Source organism: Nannobrachium achirus, assembly GCF_963921795.1.
Source record: "Nannobrachium achirus genome assembly, chromosome: 10".
In the NCBI taxonomy this organism is placed as follows: Eukaryota; Metazoa; Chordata; class Actinopteri; order Myctophiformes; family Myctophidae; genus Nannobrachium; species Nannobrachium achirus.
Genome location: NC_137819.1, coordinates 55,122,923 through 55,144,283, shown reverse-complemented (window position 1 = coordinate 55,144,283; position 21,361 = coordinate 55,122,923). Strand labels below are relative to the sequence as shown.

At 42.2% G+C, this 21,361-nt stretch overlaps 1 protein-coding gene across 1 annotated transcript in view; it reads left to right on the top strand.

The window, feature by feature from the left end:
• Positions 1–20,798, top strand: part of cpsf1 (cleavage and polyadenylation specific factor 1) — a 30,111-nt gene extending 9,313 nt beyond the window's left edge. Inside the window, exons 15-38 of the mRNA XM_080735805.1 lie at positions 43–117; positions 919–999; positions 1,667–1,762; positions 2,342–2,551; positions 3,545–3,686; positions 4,600–4,778; positions 5,552–5,691; positions 6,474–6,648; positions 7,304–7,510; positions 8,230–8,316; positions 8,772–8,918; positions 9,434–9,586; positions 11,194–11,310; positions 13,062–13,152; positions 13,975–14,059; positions 14,870–15,011; positions 15,150–15,302; positions 16,680–16,856; positions 17,378–17,444; positions 17,550–17,597; positions 18,973–19,128; positions 20,021–20,150; positions 20,450–20,588; positions 20,684–20,798. Coding sequence (XP_080591931.1) covers positions 43–117; positions 919–999; positions 1,667–1,762; positions 2,342–2,551; positions 3,545–3,686; positions 4,600–4,778; positions 5,552–5,691; positions 6,474–6,648; positions 7,304–7,510; positions 8,230–8,316; positions 8,772–8,918; positions 9,434–9,586; positions 11,194–11,310; positions 13,062–13,152; positions 13,975–14,059; positions 14,870–15,011; positions 15,150–15,302; positions 16,680–16,856; positions 17,378–17,444; positions 17,550–17,597; positions 18,973–19,128; positions 20,021–20,150; positions 20,450–20,588; positions 20,684–20,731 — 3,045 coding nt within the window. The 3' untranslated portion in view covers positions 20,732–20,798. The remainder of the gene's footprint in view (positions 1–42; positions 118–918; positions 1,000–1,666; positions 1,763–2,341; positions 2,552–3,544; positions 3,687–4,599; positions 4,779–5,551; positions 5,692–6,473; positions 6,649–7,303; positions 7,511–8,229; positions 8,317–8,771; positions 8,919–9,433; positions 9,587–11,193; positions 11,311–13,061; positions 13,153–13,974; positions 14,060–14,869; positions 15,012–15,149; positions 15,303–16,679; positions 16,857–17,377; positions 17,445–17,549; positions 17,598–18,972; positions 19,129–20,020; positions 20,151–20,449; positions 20,589–20,683) is intronic.
• Positions 20,799–21,361: the final 563 nt, after the last annotated feature.

Below are 21,361 nucleotides of genomic sequence, written 5' to 3'. Positions count from 1 at the left end.
TACTATTTATTATTATTATGATCCTATATTCCTTTTTTACAGGTGTGCGATAGCATATTAAACATTGGACCCTGTGCCAGTGCATCCATGGGCGAGCCTGCCTTTTTGTCTGAGGAGGTACAGTATGTTAACCTAAAAGTCATTCTAATGTCATCTGCTATTATGATTATATATAATTTTAAATATTATATTTATATTTTCGGTTCCCTGGTCCAGTACATTAGATACAGCTGTGCCTCACTTAGCAACCTGTCAGAGACAATGTTATCTCATAGAACATTTCTCACTGTTGGTACTTTAGTGACATAACCTTTCACTCTTTTGTGCATTCACGTTTAATTTTTAATGAAACCTTTTTTTTAATTCATAATTCATAATTAATATTGAAAATAATAATTGTCCTACAGTGACTAAACCACGCAAATAAGAACAAACTAAAAATATTGCAGAAAATGCTGAAGAAGGAATAAATCTAGTGCATGCACAAGTAAACTGCAGTGGAAATTGTTAATGGTACATTTGGTGTTAAAATGTCTTTCATCTCTTGAAAACCAGCTTTACTTCACTGAGCAACGGAAGTATATTAAATGCAGTTAATATACTTCAGTTAGAAGTTCTCTGTGGTCTTTTAACTTTGTCTTTGACGGGTTTTTATAATTCATAACCTGATTTATACCTCATTGTGCATCGTGTCGGGTGCTGAAAATCACATTATAAGCTTACAGCTACTGCTGTACAGTAGCGGAACCTGTAATCTTACCTGGCTGTTTTCTTTGCGTGACACTGGTGCGCAACAATGTAAAAATTAAGCATTATGGCCTTGGACCAGAGCTATTGTTGGGGGCGGGCTACCGTCCACGTCATCCTCCGCCTTTCCACTTCCACTGTTGACCTTATTGACTTTTGACTCGCCCACAGTTCCAGAGCAACCCCGAGCCTGACCTGGAGGTCGTAGTGTGTTCTGGGTACGGGAAGAATGGTGCACTGTCCGTGCTTCAGGTAATCCACTCATCCGCGTCTTTAAGGCTAATTTGTATGTCAAAATGTATATATGGGAAAATATGTCATTTTTGTAGAGCGATACTTTTTCACAGTCGTGACAAAGTCTTGATGAGTTGAATGTTCTGTGTATGTTCGTGTTAGAGCAGTGTTTGCTGCGCTGTCTTTTAAGACCTGTGGTGGTGAGGAAAGTCTGCCACGGGTTCAGTGACGGCGCTACAGTGACAGTCTGGGTTTACCAGGGTTGCCTCAGAGATCAGCAGGAGTAGCCTGTAAACACCCCAGATACAAACCCTACATTTAATGCACTTGCTTGTTGTGCCATGTCAGAATGATTCATTACAGCAGGGGTCTTCAAAAGGGGGTCCGGGACTCCTAGGGGGTCCTCAGAGTTACTACAGGGGGGGTGCCAAATCTTTGCGATAGGTTAACAACTTGAACCCTCGCTTCCCTATTCTGAGGAGAACTTTAGCCAAAAATAGGAATGAAAATCGACATCACCCATTTATACAATATGTACTGGGGGACCCTGCTTCATCTCTCTCTCAGCGAAGGGGTCCCTGGCCTGAAAACGTTGAAGACCCCTGCATTACAGTATACCAGTGTGACACCGTATGTATTTTCTGTTTGTATTTCTACCTTTATTTAAATCTATATCCGTTTCCAGAGAAGCATCAGACCACAGGTTGTCACCACCTTTGAGCTGCCAGGTTGTCATGACATGTGGACTGTGATCTCCAATGAAGTAAAAGAAGACAAAAAAGTAACACACACACACACACACACACACACACACACACACACCACTAACCCTGTGTTCAGTTCATAATCCTACAGCAGGGTTCCCCAATAGGCGGCCCGCGGGCCATTTGCTGCCCGCGGGGGGCTACTGTCTGGCCCCCACCAACCCCAGTAATAATGGTGGTATAAGAGCAGCAACAACACTAGTATAACCTCGTATCTCCAAATTTGTATGTTCTTTCGCAAAGTAAAGCCCTGCTTCATCATACAAGGCCGTCGCACAAAAGTAGTGAAAACAGCAGATCTACAAGCACACAACGCCTCGCTTGTAGATCGTCTGTTTTCACTAGTTTAAATAATTTTTTAAATGATAAATGCAAAACAAATGGTTTTTGACATAGAAGATTTTCACCCGACAACGACGATATCTGAACTGTCGCTGGAGTTGTGGGAACGCCACCGTCGCCCCCTGCAATGTTGTGGCCCTCGGCTTGTTACCCTAGACATAATTCGGCCCTTGGGGAAAACTAATTGGGGAACCCTGTCCTACAGCATCTAGGAATCTTTTTCTTTTTTTTTTAATGTTGGTTTAATTTTGCAGGTTGTAAAGAAGCCAGAGCCTGAGAAAGAGGCGGAACCAGAGACGGCTGCTGGGGATGGGGAGGAGGAAGAGGAGAAGAAGAAAGAGGAGAAGAAGAAGGAGGAGAAGAAGAAGGAGGAGAAGAAGAAGGAGGAGAAAGTAGAGCCGGTCATCGAGGACGACAAGAAGAAACACGGCTTCCTGATTCTAAGCAGAGAAGACTCCACTATGGTGAACACACACACACACACACACACACACACACACACACACACACACACACACGCACACACAAGGACCGGCTGAGTTCATTGTCCAGCAGAACAAACACTCTTCTCTTTTCTCTGCTGATTTCAAGGACCGCGTCACCCGTTTTCAACCCTAATATCTTCATATAATTCGTCCTCACTATTCACTAATGCTCATTATAAGACGGCAACATTTCTGTCTACTCATTTCATGTTTCAGTTGGAGGGATGTGGACATTTCAGAAACCTGCCTAGTGCCTACCAGTGACTTTATCTGTAGGCAGGCTTGGTCAGTTCAAACAATAAAGAGAAAGGCTGTAGTAATAATGAAATGAAAAATAGCAGATACACAAGCTCACAACGTGTCATGAGATCGGCTTTAGATCAGCTTTTTTTGCGACACCATCGTGTGACAAAGTTTACATGTATCTTTTGTTCTGGCTTTGAGGAACCAGAACACAATAATTTAAGACTTTTACCCATACAAAATAAATAACAAATTCAATCTTAAGTCTTGAAAATGGTCTATAATTGTTCAACTACATGCATCCCTTTTCTGTGGGGAACATTAGACCAAAAGAAGAAGGCGTCGCAACTGTGAGCTTGTAGATATTGTATCTAGTACATTATTTTCTATTTTTCGTAATGAGATTTGGTGTTGACGGAAAAAGTCAAAGTACAGTTGTAACTCAAGTCCACTTGGTCCAGTTCTATAAAGGCCAGTCAGTCCACACCAATGCAGCTGCTTGCAACAAAACAGTTTAGAGACCCTGAGACCGTTGAATGCTGTGGACTGGCCACCCATTTTGACTTGTTGCAACTGTAATTAGTTGTTGCTATACATACAGCAACATCATTTATTTTACATTTCTTTAATAAGAATTTGAAGGTTTTCAGAAAGCTTAGGTTAGGTTTTAGAATGTGTTAAGACTGCAGGGGTTTCATTGTTTAAGTTGTAATGTGTGTTGCTGTGTAGATCCTTCAGACGGGCCAGGAGATCATGGAGCTGGACACCAGTGGCTTTGCCACTCAGGGACCCACTGTGTTCGCTGGAAACATTGGGGACAACAAGTACATCATCCAAGTCTCCCCCATGGGCATAAGACTACTGGAAGGAGGTATGTGTGTTGTATATAATACACGTAATACGCTAGATCAGAATCGGAATCAATCTTTATTGTCACATAACATTACGGTAGGTGAAAGTATTTATTGTGCAGGTTCATCAATGCAGTTAAAAATTGATATATAATTAGATTAGAGTTAAAGAGAGGAGAAGTGCATAATATATAACTAATCCGCATAATAAATCAATGGAATGCATCATCTGTAACGTGCATAAATAAAAATTCTGAGTCAAGAATGGATTTGAAAGAGTTCAGTTCTGTCTGTGTCTGTGCAGTGGCAACAGGCTTAGTTGTTGTTCAGCAGTCTGATAGTTGCCAGATAAGATATGAAGATGTGTTTTATTTAATTTAAAATGAAATGACAAAGAAGAAGAAGAATATAATAATTTTACAATGGAAACAACATTCTGTAAATAATTCTGTAAATATCTGGTGATGTCCGGTAATAGTATAAGAAGAGAATCTGAATTGAACATTCACCAAGGCTGTGGTGGTAGGCGGAACCATTACATCCTGATGGTTTACAACACATAAAGAAGCAAGCGCATATCATTTAGTATCGCCGTTTCACATCATATTAATATATCGTCGTTGTCGGGTGGAAACCAATGTATGTCCAAAATGGTTTGTTTTGTATTTATCATTTTTAAAATGATTTAAACTAGCGAAAACAGCCGATCTACAAGCAGACAACGCCTTGCACCGCGAGTCGTTGTGTGCTTGTAGATAAGCTGTTTTCACTACTTTTGTGCGACGGCCTTGTGTGATGAAGCAGTGCTTTACTTTGCGAAAAAATGTACACATTTAAAACTTGGAGATACTGTAAAAGGTTTCTGCCGGACAGTGACGATATAATACAAATGAATCCAAGTCACGCAATCTTTTTGTCCCGCTCTGCTTTCAGTGACGCAGCTGCACTTCATCCCGGTGGACCTGGGCTCTCCCATCGTGCAGTGCTCCGTGGCCGACCCCTACGTGGTCATCATGACCGCAGAGGGCGTGGTCACCATGTTCGTGCTGAAGAGTGACTCCTACATGGGCAAGACTCACCGCTTGTCTCTGCAGAAACCCTCCATCCCCACCGTGAGTTGACGCCTCCCAGGAACATACCTGACCCCAATTTAGACCGGGAACACACATCTGTGTCACTTTTGGATTTTTAACCGCTTTTATTTTATGCTTTACCTATTGAAAAATAGCAGATATACAAGCTCACAGCGCGGCACCGAGTGCCGCGCTGCGAGCTTGTAGATCTGCTATTTTTGAATTGTGAACATTTGTGCAAGTCTTTCAATTTTTTGACCCGATTTTATAATGACTTCTAAATCCTTCTAATGTTTTTGGAAAACGCATGTTCCTATGTCAGTGGTGCTCAAACCTTTTCATGTCAAGGACTCCCAAAATGATATGTATTTGGCCACGGACCGCTATTTGCACAATTTTGATATCTAACAAATTGTCTGTTTTCGTTGCTCCCATCTACACTGTGAGTTGACCCCTCCCAGAAACATATTTTTACTGTAGCTGTAACAATTTGGGTGGTATTTAACAAATTGGCTGTTTTTGCTGCTTTTGTGTGACACTGTCATATGTCAACGTATAAAATAGTTCACAAAGCTATGATAAAAAAGATGTAATACAGAGATACAAGGTTTAACCCTGACAACAGCTAGAAAGATAGATTGATTCATTGATTATCACACCAAAATAATATACAAAATTTGTGTTTGAAGGGGAGGAAGTGTTTTTCTTACCTTGTAGACCCAGGTTCTCTTTACAACCAAACATGAACTACTCTCTGAGAGGCTTGTTGCCTGACCAGTGTGTGGTGGTCTCTGGTGTCTTTTCCCCGTTAGCAATCCCGTGTGGTTACGATGTGCACGTACCGAGACGTCAGCGGCATGTTCACCACAGAGAACAAAGCCAGCTACTCTGCTAACGAGCACACCCGGACCAGGAACGAGTCTGAGACGGAGACCCTCATTCATGATCTCAGGTAGCCATTAACATGAGTGTGAGCATTAGGGGTGCAACGGTTAATCAACCTTGTTGCTTTAATTGAGGGGGGGGGGGGGGTTACAATGTACCCGATGCAACGTGTTGTGAGCTTTTAGATCAGCCATTTGTGTGTGACTCATGTACAGTATGATGAATTATGAAATTTTAATATTCGTCTTTGCCCGTTCGAACATACAGTATTTGCTCCGAATTATGTGCAGTTTGGGTTATGGGGTGTGCATAGTATATGAGGGAGTGAATGTAGGAGTCTCAGAACTAATGTTGGAGAACCCAGACGTATCAGTGATGTCAGTTAAAGATCTTTTATTTGATAGGACAGTAGACAGACAAGAAATGGGGGAGAGATGGGGAGTGACATGCGGCAAAGGTCGTCAGGATCGGGAATTGAACCGGCGATGCCGTCAGGCATCAATGCCTACCGGTGGCAATGCCTATGTGGTATGCACTAGTAGGCCAGCGGGCGCCCCAGTGATGTCAGTTAACTCCAGATTTGAGCACTGTTTAGTATCAATGATGTCAGCATGTGTGTATATCAGACAGACGTCGGACAGACAGACGTTTATTCGTAGGATAATTGATTTAGTTCAAATAGGGGGGAAAAGTACACACTCAGTTATTCAATTAATCAAGGTAATTGATAGCATAATCGCTGATTGATAGTTGCAGCCCTAGTGAGCATCAGTCAGTCACTTTTGAAGACTGTATTGAGTGTAGCTGCATACTGGTATGAAACATGTGGGTGTGTGTGTGTGTGTGCAGTAATGCAGTGGACGATGAGGAGGAAATGCTGTATGGAGACACAGGGGCTCCAGTGAGGGACGATGGGCCCACTCGTAGCTCCACTGCAGCCATGGCCTCAGGGAGTGATGGAATCCACGGCAAAGCAGAGCCCACCCACTGGTGCATGATAGTCAGGGAAAACGGCGTCATGGAGGTACGCCATCACTGGGACATTTATACTACTTCTCCACTGCACAGCACTGGCTCGATTCTACTGTTCTCACTTTATTTAATTTTCCGCTTCGAATAGAACACCCATGATGTAGCCAGTCGTTATAGTGTCGTCCAACTGTCTGCATAGCAGAGTGTTAAACAATGCAAAGGTCAAAGCTGACACTAGTGCTGTCTGGAACCAATCATCTCCGTGGTCCAACAAAAAACGTGTCTGGCCGGTCACATTTTAAGTCAGAAATAGGCCATGCAGTTGCTCAATATCAATTAATTTCACATTTACAACAGCTAGATTAAAAATGTGTTAACAGTATTCAGGAGCTTACATGCATTACAGGGAATTCCATCCATAGGGAAGACCATGACGCTATTGATGATTCAATCAGTACGTAGTCTGCAGCGTTTTCACGTCAACTTTTGGTATCGCCTCAGCTTGCTTGGAACCTTGATGACGGCGATACCAAATAAGAAACGGTAATCTTGTTTAATGGAAAAACCAAAAGAGGCTATTTGAGTTGAGCCGGTACTATGCATTGTCAAAAACAAACCTCGTCTGGTATGAAACACGAGAACTCTGCAGCTAGAGAGAATCATTCATCAACCCAACAGCCAACCCTTTCCGTTTTCTCCATGTGCAGATCTTTCAGCTCCCAGACTGGCGTTTGGTGTTCCTGGTGAAGAACTTCCCTGTGGGCCAGCGGGTGTTGGTGGACTGCTCTTCTGGCCAGTCTGCAACGCAGGGGGAGGGTAAAAAGGAAGAGGTGACGAGGCAGGGAGAGATGCCACTGGTTAAAGAGGTGGCCCTGGTGTCGCTTGGATACAATCGCTCTAGACCCTACCTGCTGGTGAGTTGTGCACTTTATCCCCTAGTGTCCCAGTTGCACCATTTCACAAGCTAGACTTAAAACAGGGTAACATTGAAATCCGGGGGCACATTTAGCTTGACACATATGCATACCTACAACAGTATAGCAATATTATAACAATTCCATAAACCACAGGCAGGGACATGGCTTTATTATCCAACTAACAACATGCCCATTGATCAGAAAGTATCTCACTCCATGACAAGTTACACACACACATGTACTTCTCCTCAGAGTTCCACACAGGTCTCCTTGCATACACCAGCCTCCCAACCATTCACAGCACCGCATGGTGCTGCTAGAACCCTCCCTGTGGCTGTGATTGACCATAACCCCCCATAGAAATCCTTTTAAGTTCCCATACAGTAAGGGGTCTCTAAATCATTCCCTTGTTTTGCAGCTAAGCTGAGAAATAGATCTGTAAAGTAAAGTGCACTATATATATATTTTAAGAAACATGATCTTGTTCTTCAAAAAAAGCATAATAATTTAATTATCAATAATTGTGATGACAAAATTAATCATGCAGCCACAGTACTGTTTCTTTGATAGGATCAAAACCATTTACAGTCTTCTACCTTGTCTGAAAAATAGTATGTTTTCATCTGACAGATCACAACGGTGGTCAAGTGCATTAGAATTACTCATTGTCAAACCCTAACATGTAATGTCCGAGTGTATTTATTTTGTATTCGTAGGTCCATGTGGAGCAAGAACTTCTAATCTACGAGGCGTTCCCCTATGATCAGCAGACTCAAAGCACTTTGAAAGTGCGCTTCAAGAAGGTAAGATTTAAAGAGTAGCCAGACGACACTTGTAGTGATCAGTAATGATGATAACAATCTATAATACAGGAGTCTTCAACAGGGTGTCCGGGACCCGTAGGGGGTCCTCAGAGTTACTCCAGGGGGCCCTCCAAATATTTGAGCGATAGAAAGTTATTTTCTCCTTTTTTATATTAACCACTTGAACTAACCACTTGAACCCCTCGTGTCCATATTCTGAGAACTTCAGCCAAAAATAACAGATCTACAAGCTCACAACGCCTCACCGCGTGAGAGCTTGTAGATCGGCTATTTTCGGCAAAAAGCTTTGGTGTAGAGGGGGAAAATGTTTAAATATCTGAAAACACAAATTGACGTGAATCCAAAATACACTGATTGATGATTGTGCTGTCAAACAATGAAACTATATGGAATCTATGAAAGGCTCTAATATATATTTGTGCTGCTCTACAAAGATGCCTCACAACATCAACTTCAGGGAGAAGAAGACCAAGCTGAGGAAGGATAAGAAGGCAGACGGCGGGGCTGGTGAAGATGCTTTAGCTGTGAGGAGTCGTGTGGCCAGATTCAGATACTTTGAAGACATCTCTGGATACTCTGGGGTAAGGACATTTCATCGCCTGTGCAACATCCATGGTGCCATGGAAGCATTGTGACTGTGTTCGCTCAAAAGACTAATTTCAATCTGGTGTCCCTTTTTTGGGCATGTCATTATAGGTGAGAATGTTGAGTAAAACAAAAAACATAACCCCTAAATTGGGGATATTTTAGTTAAGTTTTCTTTTACAACTTTTACAACCATAGAAATCATCTGATTTAAATCGAAATAAGGCACTGAATGACCCAGAACATGTTCCTTTCAAACTTGCCATCCTCATTTTGCCACACAACTTTTAACAATTCATTTTAAAAGACATTGTCTTTCTTTTGATGGTTTTGATGTTTGGTAGACTTGCATCAGTAACTGGGAATTATGTCATTTGATGTACTGTATCTACCAGCACTTTAACACATGAATTATTTCAAATGTCCAGAAAACATTTGCAAGCTGTTTTGATTGTGAGTAAAATGGTTGGAAAATCGCTGTGTATTTGTCCATTTTGTGTGGCTGGTCCAGGTGTTCATTTGTGGGCCGTCCCCTCATTGGATGTTGGTAACAGCTCGGGGAGCAATGAGACTCCATCCCATGACTATTGATGGCTCCATCGAGTCTTTCTCCCCCTTCCACAACATCAACTGTCCCAAAGGCTTCCTCTACTTCAACAAACAGGTACAGTAACAGTACACCAAGATATTACACTGCTTTATTACCCGGCTTGGTTGAACGCTTGATTCTGATTGGTCGAGCGCTGAAATCAGCGGTGAATTATGAGCGTATAATGACCGCTCCGCTCTATAATTCACCGCTGCCTAATCAAAGGCTCAGAGCAGCTGCTGTATTCAGGCTGCACTGCGTGGATTTCGTGCCGTATCCAACATGTCTACCATGTAAACAAACACACAGCGACATTTACAACCAAACGTTGCTCTGAAGAATGTTTTAAAAAACATTTGAGGCGAGAAATAGACGACGCAGTAACAGAAATGGATTCTATTTGATCAGCACTTCCTTGTTTTCCAAGGCGAGCGTGTTGCGCTCGGGGGGACGCACTTTCAGCCGTCTGTAAACAAGGAAACACTTTGTTTTGATTTTAGTTTTGAGTCAAATTATTAATTTTATGTATTAGCCGGGTAATAAGTGCTATAAGGTCTTGCTGCTTGGTCATTACGGCTTATATGGACACTTCGGGCTGATAATTCCCCTCGGCTCCGCCTCGGGGAATTATCACCCCGTCGTGTCCATATAAGCCGTAATAATGACCGCGCAGCAAGACCTTATCGCATATATATTTGTAATGTGAGTGAGTGGATGTTGTCAGTTCATTCCACCCCAAAGAATATGTTACAGTAATCTTTTCTACATGATGTTCCTGAACCGGTTATGAACCAAACAAATTAAATTTAATTTCAACATACAATGTAATAACATAATCATTTTGAAGGCTATGGACAGCTGCTGTCAAACACTCGCCAGACAGTACAACATCAGTTTTTACTGTTTACTGTTTTTATTTGTTAGTCTGGGGATTATTCACTTTTTCATTCCTCACTTTCTTGGAAACGTTGCCTCAGCACCCTACACAGAGGAAATCATTTTCTGTAGCGTATCTTCAGATCTAGGCTATGTGTGTTTCTGTGGCTTGTGCATTGAAAGGTCACTGTTGGGAGCAATCAGAGAGAGAGAGAGAGAGAGAGAGAGAGAGAGAGAGACAGACCAGTAGAGGTTAAGAACTGTTCTATGGATAGATGTTGTCTTTGTTTCTTTTTGTGTTGGGTTCATTTATGAGTTCTAGGTCAATAAAGTGTCAGTTTATTTTATACCAACCTTTGTTTTCATGTTATCCATTTTCATTTCCACTATGTTTTTTCTGTTGCTCTTCCAGTGTCGTCAGTTCAGAAAAAGCTAAGATATGGCAACATGACTGGTGTCTTAAGACACCAGTCATGTTGCCATACCTTAAGAAGTACATTCTATTTCCCCCCGTTTCTACGGTTTCTTGGGCTGGATATGGCAGCCTGGAACGGTTGTTCAAGCAGCTAAACTTGGCATGTTAGTAAACGTGCCACAATACCTTGTTAAAGTGACCATTTTGTAAAATGTTGTAGTTATTTTACTGTAATTTAACAACAGACAAAGAGACATTCATGGATTTATATTTAAAGGTAACTTTTATTTTCCCCCCTGGACCCATGGTATGGCAGCTGCATACCGCTGCCATACCCAATTGACGCCCCTGTGCTCTTCTAAACCCAGTGTTTGAATGTGTTTGCCCACAGGGTGAGCTGAGGATCAGTGTTCTGCCCACCTACCTGTCTTACGACGCCCCCTGGCCTGTTCGGAAGATCCCACTGAGGTGCACTGTTCACTACGTCTCCTATCATGTGGAATCCAAGGTACAGCTCCTCTGCCCCACACAGTACAGGGGGGATTATTATTATTTAGTTATTTTACCCCAAATTGTATATGCATGTACACAGAATTAACGTTGGTAGATTATGTTTATGTCCCTTAACCAATTTAGGCCTATAATTATTGAATGCTTTAACCAGTGAAAAATAGCAGATATACAAGCTCACAGCGGGCACCGAGTGCCGTGCTGCGAGCTTGTAGATCTGCTATTTTTGAAAATGTGTGCAAATCTTTGAGTATATTATGTATTTTTAAAGTGTTTGTAACTTTCGTTTTGCCTCTGGGGGGTTCCCCGGAACTAAATATTTTGAGATGGGGTCCATGGCCAAATACATATCATCATGGGGGTCCTTGACATGAAAAGGTTTGAGAACCACTGACATAGTAGTCTCTCAAGACTAACTGAGCTCCAGTTGAGTGAAAAGGACCTTTTCTTTGACGATGGCTGGCCAGATTGCTGACATAGAAACATAGGGTTTTTCAAAAAACCTTAGAAGGATTCAAAAGACACTTATAGAATCGGGTCAAAATTCAGATTTTCACGATTTTTCAAAAATAGCGGATCTACAAGCTCGCAGCACGGCACTCGGTGCCACGCTGTGAGCTTGTATATCTGCTATTTTTCAATAGTTAAAGCATAAAATAATGATACACAATAATGTGTACCTGTTCTAAAATCTAAATGGGTTAAAAGGCAGCATTTAACGTAAGATATAAAGGATAACATCTCGCTCAGTGGTCATTATCGAGTGATAGGAGCCCGACAGGTTGATATGCCACCGAGTACTAAATAAATTAATACATTGACCCAAGTAAAGTGTTGCACTGGCCAAGAGTGGCCGTCCGCAGAGCTCAACGTCGCCTCAACGCAAACAAGGAAGTGCTGATCAAATAGAATCCATATTTGGTTACTGCATTGTCTATTTCTCGCTTCAAATGTTTTCAAAAACATTCTTGAGAGCAACGTTTAGTTCTAAATGTCGCTGTGTGTTTTTTTACATGGCTGACATGTTGGATACAGCACAAGATTCACACGCAGCAGGTGTTCTGACCCTTTGATTAAGCAGCGGTCTGTTATAGAGTGGAGCGGTCTGTTATCAAGGAATATCAGACCTCTGATTTCAGCGATTGACCAATCAGAATCAAGCATTCAAACAAGCCGTGTAATAATCATCAATAAACAACAATCATCGTAATCCGTGTGTTTCAACAAGTGTGGTCGGCAGCACTTATTAATGAACACCACACATACAATGCTGTGTAAATACACCGGATTTAGCAAGAATACTAATTTCCATCCGTAGTCCCCATACAGAACATTTACAAGAAGAGCACATTTTGTATTGTCTCGCGTAGAGACAATACAAAATGTGGAACGGAGCGAACAGGCTGGCTCCAGGCTACATATAAACAACATCATGGAACCTAGTTGTAGGTATCAAAGATCTTGATACCTGTTTTGATCCCTGCTTTCTCCAGCCATGCGTCCATTGTGCACATTGCACACGTTTGCATCACTTTAGACTCCAGGTGTGCTGCTCCTTTTCAAGTGGTCAGGGTGCAGGTTGAAAACACTGATACTTATTGACTGGCCCGCGTTCGAAAGTTTGAGATAAAAGCACTCGGGCGCAGAGTCCTCTGACAGGGAGAGAAACAAAAATCAATGAAGAGCACCTTAAAGGGGATTAAACCTTTGATCCAGTGTTCTTGTGTGTGATGTCTGTTTGCCTCTCAGGTCTACGCTGTTTGCACCAGCGTGAAAGAGCCCACCACTCGCATCCCCAGGATGACGGGCGAAGAGAAGGAGTTTGAGGTCATAGACAGAGGTTAGACTTCCTCAAAGTTGTGTTGGTGTTCTTGTCCACATCTAAACCTTCTTAACCATGCAGAGCATATTCTGATTAATTGACTAGAAAACAGTATAAAATGTACAGCATCTCGCTCTGAATATCTGATATTTAAAATAATAATAACTAGAACAAGGTGTGCGCTGCTGGCCTCAAGTTCTTAATGTCTTTGCCCGTTGATGAAGACATAATCAAGGTCAAGTTTACTATGTCCCAAACAGGGCAATTCATGTTACAGCAAATGATAAAAGAAAAACAACACAGTGAACATACATAAACAAGAACATAGACAGACATAGACAAATTAGACATGGTCACAAGATCCAGATAAGTACAAGTGTAACAACAACCATCCATGAGTCTAAACAGCTACAGCTACCTCCTCTTGCTTCCATTATTTATGGCCCTTATGGAAGTACTGTAGGTACGAATGAGAATTTGGACCTATTATTTTTTGTTACAGGGGCCTTTAGCCATTGGCCGGAAGGCAATAATTCATATAGAGAATAAAGGGGATGAGAGCTATCGGCCTTAATAGATGATGCTTTCTTAAGCACCTGCTCATCATATATAAGGCTCAGACAGCTGAATTTTTCTCTTTATATCAAACTCTGCTGACACCATCACCAGGAATGCTGGTCCCTAATTGGCTGTAGGTGTCACCTACAAACATACATTCCCAGAATCCCAGCCATTTCAGGGCTACAGTCTTCAAAATACCCAGTCACCTGAATACATACCCAGACGATTACAGTACTTGCACAAGTCGTTACAATAGTTATTTCCTTTGTGCCCCTGCAGATGACCGCTATATCAACCCTTATCAGGAGAGGTTCTCTATCCAGCTCATCTCTCCAGTCAGCTGGGAGGCCATCCCCAACGCACGGTAACACCCCCAAACCCCCCTCCAAAGTTACATAAAGAATCACACCAGTGTGAAATGAGCAGTGCTCTCTTTGCACTTCACACTAGAAAATACTGTTCCTGAAGAAACACTGTTGGTTTGAGTAGGACGCTACAGTATGATGATGATGATGTATAGACCACAATGCCATAGGGGGTCAAATATCAGTATTACTGATGGGAAAACCCTTGGAAAAACACATGGTCATACACACAAAGCCACGTATTGGAGAGGTTAGCACCGCTCAAAAACTATACAGTCCGTTTCCATTAAACAATCAAATAAACTGCAAACAAAAGGTGAATGTCATCTTCATATAGCGTCAACTCAGGCACATGCACACATAGACATGAAAGGGGGCTGGAGCCCCTGGGGGCTGGAGCCCCTGCCCTTTTATCCGTCTGTAAAAAAGTGCCCTCTCCAGACCATGAATGCAGTTTTTACTATGGTGAAATAAATGCAAATGCCCTCTTTCCATGCCATACCTGAGGGCAGCATTCAAGAGAACTGCCTTGTCCAAACTCTCCTGAACTTGAATGCACCATCTTATGTTGAAAGAATTGCCATCGCTGTGTAGAAATCCATGCCGTTACTGAAAAGTACTGAAAATAGCTGACCTCCAAGCTCACAACGCGTCGCAGTGCGACACGTCGTGAGCTTGGAGGTCTGCTATATTCAATATTTTCACCAAAAGGCCCTTTTAGACATTTCAGCCCCTGCCTCTCATTCTCTGCACATCCCTGCGCCAACTACCGTTGTAACGGCCATAACCTGTCCATTCGTGTCCTTCAGGATTGACCTGGAGGAGTGGGAGCATGTGACGAGCATGAAGACAGTGGCTCTGAAGAGCCAGGAGACCGTGTCAGGACTGAAGGGGTACATAGCAGCAGGAACCTGCCTGATGCAAGGGGAGGAGGTCACCTGTAGGGGCAGGGTAAGGAGAACCCACCCACACCGCTCCAACACGCTTTTAGCTCAATTTATGGTCCACCGTGTGAGGGTGTCTGTCGGCTTGCCAAAGATAACTGATTTTCTGCATAAAGAACGACTGACTTGATTGTCTTGGTTTCAGATCTTGATCCTGGATGTGATTGAGGTGGTGCCAGAGCCGGGCCAGCCCCTCACCAAGAACAAGTTCAAAGTGTTGTATGAGAAGGAGCAGAAGGGTCCAGTCACAGCTCTGTGTCACTGCAGTGGGTTCCTGGTGTCAGCCATCGGCCAGAAGGTCTGGTAGTCCTCAAAGTACTTCAGTTTAGTTTAGTTTATTTGATCAACTCACAGTAGCAAGCATACATTTATACAAGTCTCACATCGACAAAAGCATAAGAGAACAGTAGCACTGTTTGAGGTGATCAAAAGGAATTGGCTGAAGCTATAAAGCTTATGAATGCCTATCCTACATATTCATGGTTTAAGATACAGTAATATGATATACAGTTGTTCAAATTCACCATATAAAGAGAAAGTAAATGAAACCCCAAATACATCAACAATAACAAATCAAAGAATGCATATCCTACATATTCATGGTTTAAGACACAGTAATATGTTATAAGACAGGGTTCCCACGGTCATGAAATTCCTGGAAATATTTTGAAATTAGAAAAGTATTTTTCCAGTACTGGAAACGTTTTGGAATTGATCAAGGGTCCTGGAAGGTCCTGGAAAAAATAACTATGCATTGTCTTTGGTTATTGATTCTGTTAATACCTCTGAAATGACAAATTAAACATTGGCCAAATTGTCAAATATTAGAGGCAGAAATTGGTTGTGAGGCGTTGTGAGCTTGTAGATCGGCTATTTTCACAATAAAACCGTGTTATACAAAATTCCTCAACTCTCTTCAAATATGATTATTTCGGGGGTCACGGCCTGAAAAGGTTGAAGGAGTAGTTCACCACTTTTCAACCTGTCTTCATATAATAGGTCCTCACTAATGTTCATAATAAAATAGCACATTTTTTTTCTATTCAGTCTGGGTCTCATAGGAGAGCTGTCAAATCCTTCCTACCGGTGACATCATCGTTTGACAAAAAAATAAATAATAATATTTTTGGAAAAAAAAGAAAAAAAATATTATCACGAGAACAATGGCTTCCACTTTGACATTGCAACTTTTTCAGGAATAGAAAGCCTGCAGTTTCTATTAGCTTGCATTTCTCATTGATGATGTCACCGGTAGGAAGGATTTGACCCACCCACAGCTCTCCTATGAGACCCAAACGGAGTAGAAAAAAATTGTGATATTTTATCATGAACATTAGTGAGGACCTATTATATGAAGATAGGTTGAAAAGTGGTGGAGTGCCCCTTTGAGAATCACTGGCATACACTACCTGTCTTTGGGCATTGCACATAGGAGTAAGCGACTCGTTATTGAGCTGAATTATTGTTATATAGTCCTGGAAATCGGGTTAAATATTCTTGAAAAGTTTTGGAAAGGTTTTGGAAATGAATTGGTAAAGATGTGTGGGAACCCTGTATAAGAGTATACAAGTTCACCATATAAAGAGAAGGAACAACTTCTCATGGCGAAGGGGAGGGATGTCATAATCACAATGTCCCCGGTTCCACTCTCTTTCTCCCTCTCCAATTTTCTCAGATATTCCTGTGGAGCCTGAAGGACAATGACCTGACGGGCATGGCCTTCATTGACACCCAGCTCCACATCCACCAGATGTACAGCATTAAGAACTTCATTTTGGCTGCTGACCTCATGAAGAGCGTCTGTCTGCTGCGCTACCAGACCGAGAGCAAAACCTTGTCCCTCGTCAGCAAGGTGCGGACAGGGTTCACAATTATTACATAATCGTCCAATCGCAATGATTTGATATAATCGCAATTATTTTGTCATAATTGTCATAATCGTTTACATGTTGAAAAATGTTCATGTTTTCCAACATTTTCTAAAATAGTGGAAATGGCAGATCTACAAGCTCACAACGCGTCACGATGTGATGCGCTGTGAGCTTGTAGATCAGCTATTTCCACTATCAATGTTCTTTTTCAAGTATAAAGTTGTCAAATATGTAAGTATATCTGCCATGGGCAACAAGCCTACAAGCCAAACAGTAATGTAATTGTCAACAACAGAAACACAATTCAATTGTTATTCGCAATTATTTGAGTGACAATTAATCGTCATGTAAAATGTCATAATTGTGACAGCCCTTGGTGCGGAGCGAACAAGCACAGAAGATGCACATATGCAAAAGCACTCCTATGCAATGACGTGTCAAAATCAAGGAGATCTATTCACCAAAACTGACAGGACTTTCCTTTGTTGTTTTGTTATTACAGGATCCAAAGCCCCTGGAGGTCTACAGCGTTGAATTCATGGTGGACAACAACCAGCTTGGATTCCTGGGTAATGTTCTTTCAGGAAAAAGAAGAATACTTTGGCTGTTTAACTTATCTAAGATCTTTCTACCTTTACTAATCACATCTTTGTGTTTTTTATCTCTACTATCAGTGTCTGACCGAGACAAGAATCTTGGTGTATACATGTATTTGCCTGAAGGTGGGTATTAGACATTTTTCACATGTTTCTATGAGTAACCAGTGTTACTGTATACTCTACTCAAGTGTTTTATACATTTTGAAAGTAACTTCTCCAACATTACTTATACCTTCTGTACATATTTGGTAGGTATAAGTCGATTTTCAGTTGTGTAATGCACAAGGAGCCCCAGTTTGATATGCACAAGGCCACGGTCCACGGACCCCCATTTGAAACAATCTTTAGGACCCCTATTTACACTGTAAAAGTCTCAACATTCATTTGTCTCTGTGTGTACAAATAGAACCAAATTGACACAGAAGGTTCCATTTGTACACTCTGAGTTACAGACACCCAAGGGTCTATTTGTTTTTCACGACTATCAACCATTTAGGTGGGGACCCCCAGAACCCCCCCCCCCCCAAGGTACCCCAGGGGGTCCCCTGGACCTGACGCTGAGAACCAGTGTTGTGTAAAGCAGGGGTTCCCAAAATGTTTTGTCTCAGGGCACCCCATGAATAAAGCCCTTTGCACACAGGCGCGTTTAACCGCACAGATAAAACGGACTATATCATTTTTTGAAAAGAAAACAATGATTCTCTATGACCTCATGCACACCGGCTCCGAATTAGCCGTGCGACGAGTGGCTGCCGCCGTGCGTTTTTTTCTCGATCGAACCCAGTTCGATTCGTGCGTCTTGTCGCATGCGGTAAAAAACTCATCACTCCTTTTATGACTCCTTTTTGGATCCGCAGCGCCGATTCCGCACAGCCTTGCACACCAAATCCAATGCGTTTTATTCATGCCGCAAACGAAAACAACGCAACTGTCCGGTGTGCAAAGGGCTTAATGTTTTAATCCGAGGCACCCCTACATTATAATTTTCACTCCCAGCACCTTATGGTCGTTGTCGGGTGGAAACCTTGTATGTCCAAAACCGTTCGTTTTGTATTTATCATCTATAAAATGTACTAATCTAATGAAAACAGCAGATCTACAAGCACACAACGCCTCGCAGCGCGAGGCGTTGTGTGCTTGTAGATCGGCTGTTGTCACTAGTTTTGTGCGACGGTCTTGTATGATGAAGCAGGGCAAAATACGTACATTTGAAACTTGGAGATACGAGGTTTCTGCCCGACAGTGACGATATTTTAGTGATTATGTTGCGAGGAAAACGTTGAGATAATAGCCATTTTGGTTAGAACTGACAGAAAATAACGTTGAACTTGACAAGACATGATACTAAATAAAATAACAAAGTGCCCAAATAAATTCCAAATATTATCAAATCATCTCGCGGCACCCCTGGACTGTCGTCGGCGCGGCACCCCAGGGTGCCCCGTCACCCACTTAAAAAAAAAAAACCCTGGTGTAAAGCGTAGTCTTATCATTGCAGCCAAGGAGAGCTTCGGTGGAATGCGCCTGCTGAGGCGAGCCGACTTCAACGCTGGAGCCCACATCAACACGTTCTGGAGGATGCCCTGCAGAGGAGCCCTGGACACAGCCAGCAAGAAGACTCTCACCTGGGACAACAAGCACATCACCTGGTTTGGTAAGCCCAGTGGTTCTCAACCTTTTCAGGCCGCGACCCCCAACATAATCATATTTTTTAACTGGCGACCCCCCCCACCCCTCCCTGACGAGCACTAAGAGTTGAGACATTACATTTTGTATAACACGGTTCTATTGGGAAAATAGCCGATCTACATGCTCACAACGCCCCTTTTTTTTCACAATTTCTGCCTCTAATATTTGACAATTTGGCCAATGTTTAGCGAAGAACAAGAGAAACTAGGTGCTCAGGAGGTAGCAGCAAAGTTAAAAACGTGTGGTGGGTGCTTCTAGGATCAGTGGGATAAAACTTGAAAAAGAGAGGAGAGATCCGAGCACTCAAAAAGTTAAGAGTCCAATTAACAAAGTAATCTAAATAATTATCGATTATGATGATTATGATAATCGTTAATTGCCTTATTACATCATGTTCTAGTGCAGGGGTCTTCAATGTTTTCAGGCCAAGGACCCCTTAGTTGAGAGAGAGATGAAGCAGGGAGGGACCCCCACAAGCTTTTCATAGATTCCATATAGTTTCATTGTTTGACAGCACTATCCTCAGTATATTTTGGATTCATGTCAATTTCAGATATTTAACCACTTGAACTGTCAATACTTTATAAACTTGACCTTTCACTTTGTACTTGGTCTGCTCTTTTTCTCCTCTACACCAAGCTCAACACGAGGGGTCATTGTGAGCTTGTAGATCTGCTATTTATGGCTAAAGTTCTCAGAATATGGACATTAGGGTTCAAATGGTTAATATAAAAAAGGAGAAAAAGGTTTCTATCGCACAAAGATTTGGAGGACCCCCTGTTGAAGACCCCTGTTCTAGTGTATTGCCCCAATGTGCCATTAGGTTTAAATGTGGTCTCTTCCCTGTGCTCCTACAGCCACACTAGACGGAGGCATGGGGCTGCTGCTGCCCATGCAGGAGAAGACATACCGCCGACTGCTCATGTTGCAGAATGCGCTCACCACCATGCTTCCACATCATGCGGGCCTAAACCCAAAGGCTTTCAGGTTTGGATCTGTACTTCATTCATTATGAGGAGTTTATGTTTAGCTTACACTGCACTGAGAAATGACAAGCAGATACTCCATTCTTATTGGCCAAGACATATCATCGATTCTATAACACTGCTAACAAGAACAGATTTGGAACTTGTTCACTGCTAAAAAATATACATTACTGAAGTTACACTGAATGAGAGTATCATTCAGTGAAGTTGGCACAATATGTATTACGCTCTCAAAATAAAATAAAAAGAAACCGTGACGCCTCAGATTAAAACTTCTGTGTGTGGTGGTTCCTTGTCTAGAATGCTGCAGGCTGACAGACGAACTCTGCAGAATGCAGTGAGGAACATCTTGGATGGAGAACTCCTCAACAAATACCTTTACCTGAGCACCATGGAGCGCAGTGAACTGGCCAAGAAGATTGGTACCACCCAAGACATTGTAAGTACAGTACATGAACAGAACTCAAACATGCTGTGTTGTGCATTTACGGCATTGGTTTACTGTCTGTTCTTATACTCTCTTTTTCTTTGCAGATCCTGGACGATCTTCTGGAGGTTGACAGAGTAACCGCTCATTTTTGAGCAGATGATGCTTGTGTATTGTACCATCCACAGTGCTTGTTTTATATTTCATCATGGATACATGGATTCTTTTTGTTACATAATGGAAAAAAAGGTTTTCAATATTTTGTTCAAAAAAAAAAAAAAAGAAAAAAATCAAAACTATGCTAGTCTGTTTTTCTTTCATGCATGGTAGCAGTGGGCTTAGTAACAACATATTAGCCTGATTTCAGACTCTGCGCTGAGCTTGAGTCTGACATTGTCCCATTGACAAGAGATTTCAAAGGGGAGGGGATTTGAAATTTTAAATTCCCAATCACAAGAGATCTGTTGGGAGGGGTTGTGTTTGACTTGTGTTTACACAAAAACATTCCCCCTCCCCTCTATGACAGGCATCAAACAGGTTGTTGTCTTTGACGCTAACGAGGTGTGCACAACCCCCCTTTGAAGTTCAAAGGGAGCAATTAAGAGCTTTGGCTGAGCTCCCCCCTCCACTGTTTCTATTGATTTTCAAAAGTTAGACCCACCCCCTCCTCCGTCTTGCATTGATTTCATTGGCTGGTACGCCAAGATACCATATCAAGTTAAGCGTCATATGACAACACCAGACCAAGAGAACCAGTCCGCTCAGAGAGTGGGCGGGTCTGTGGG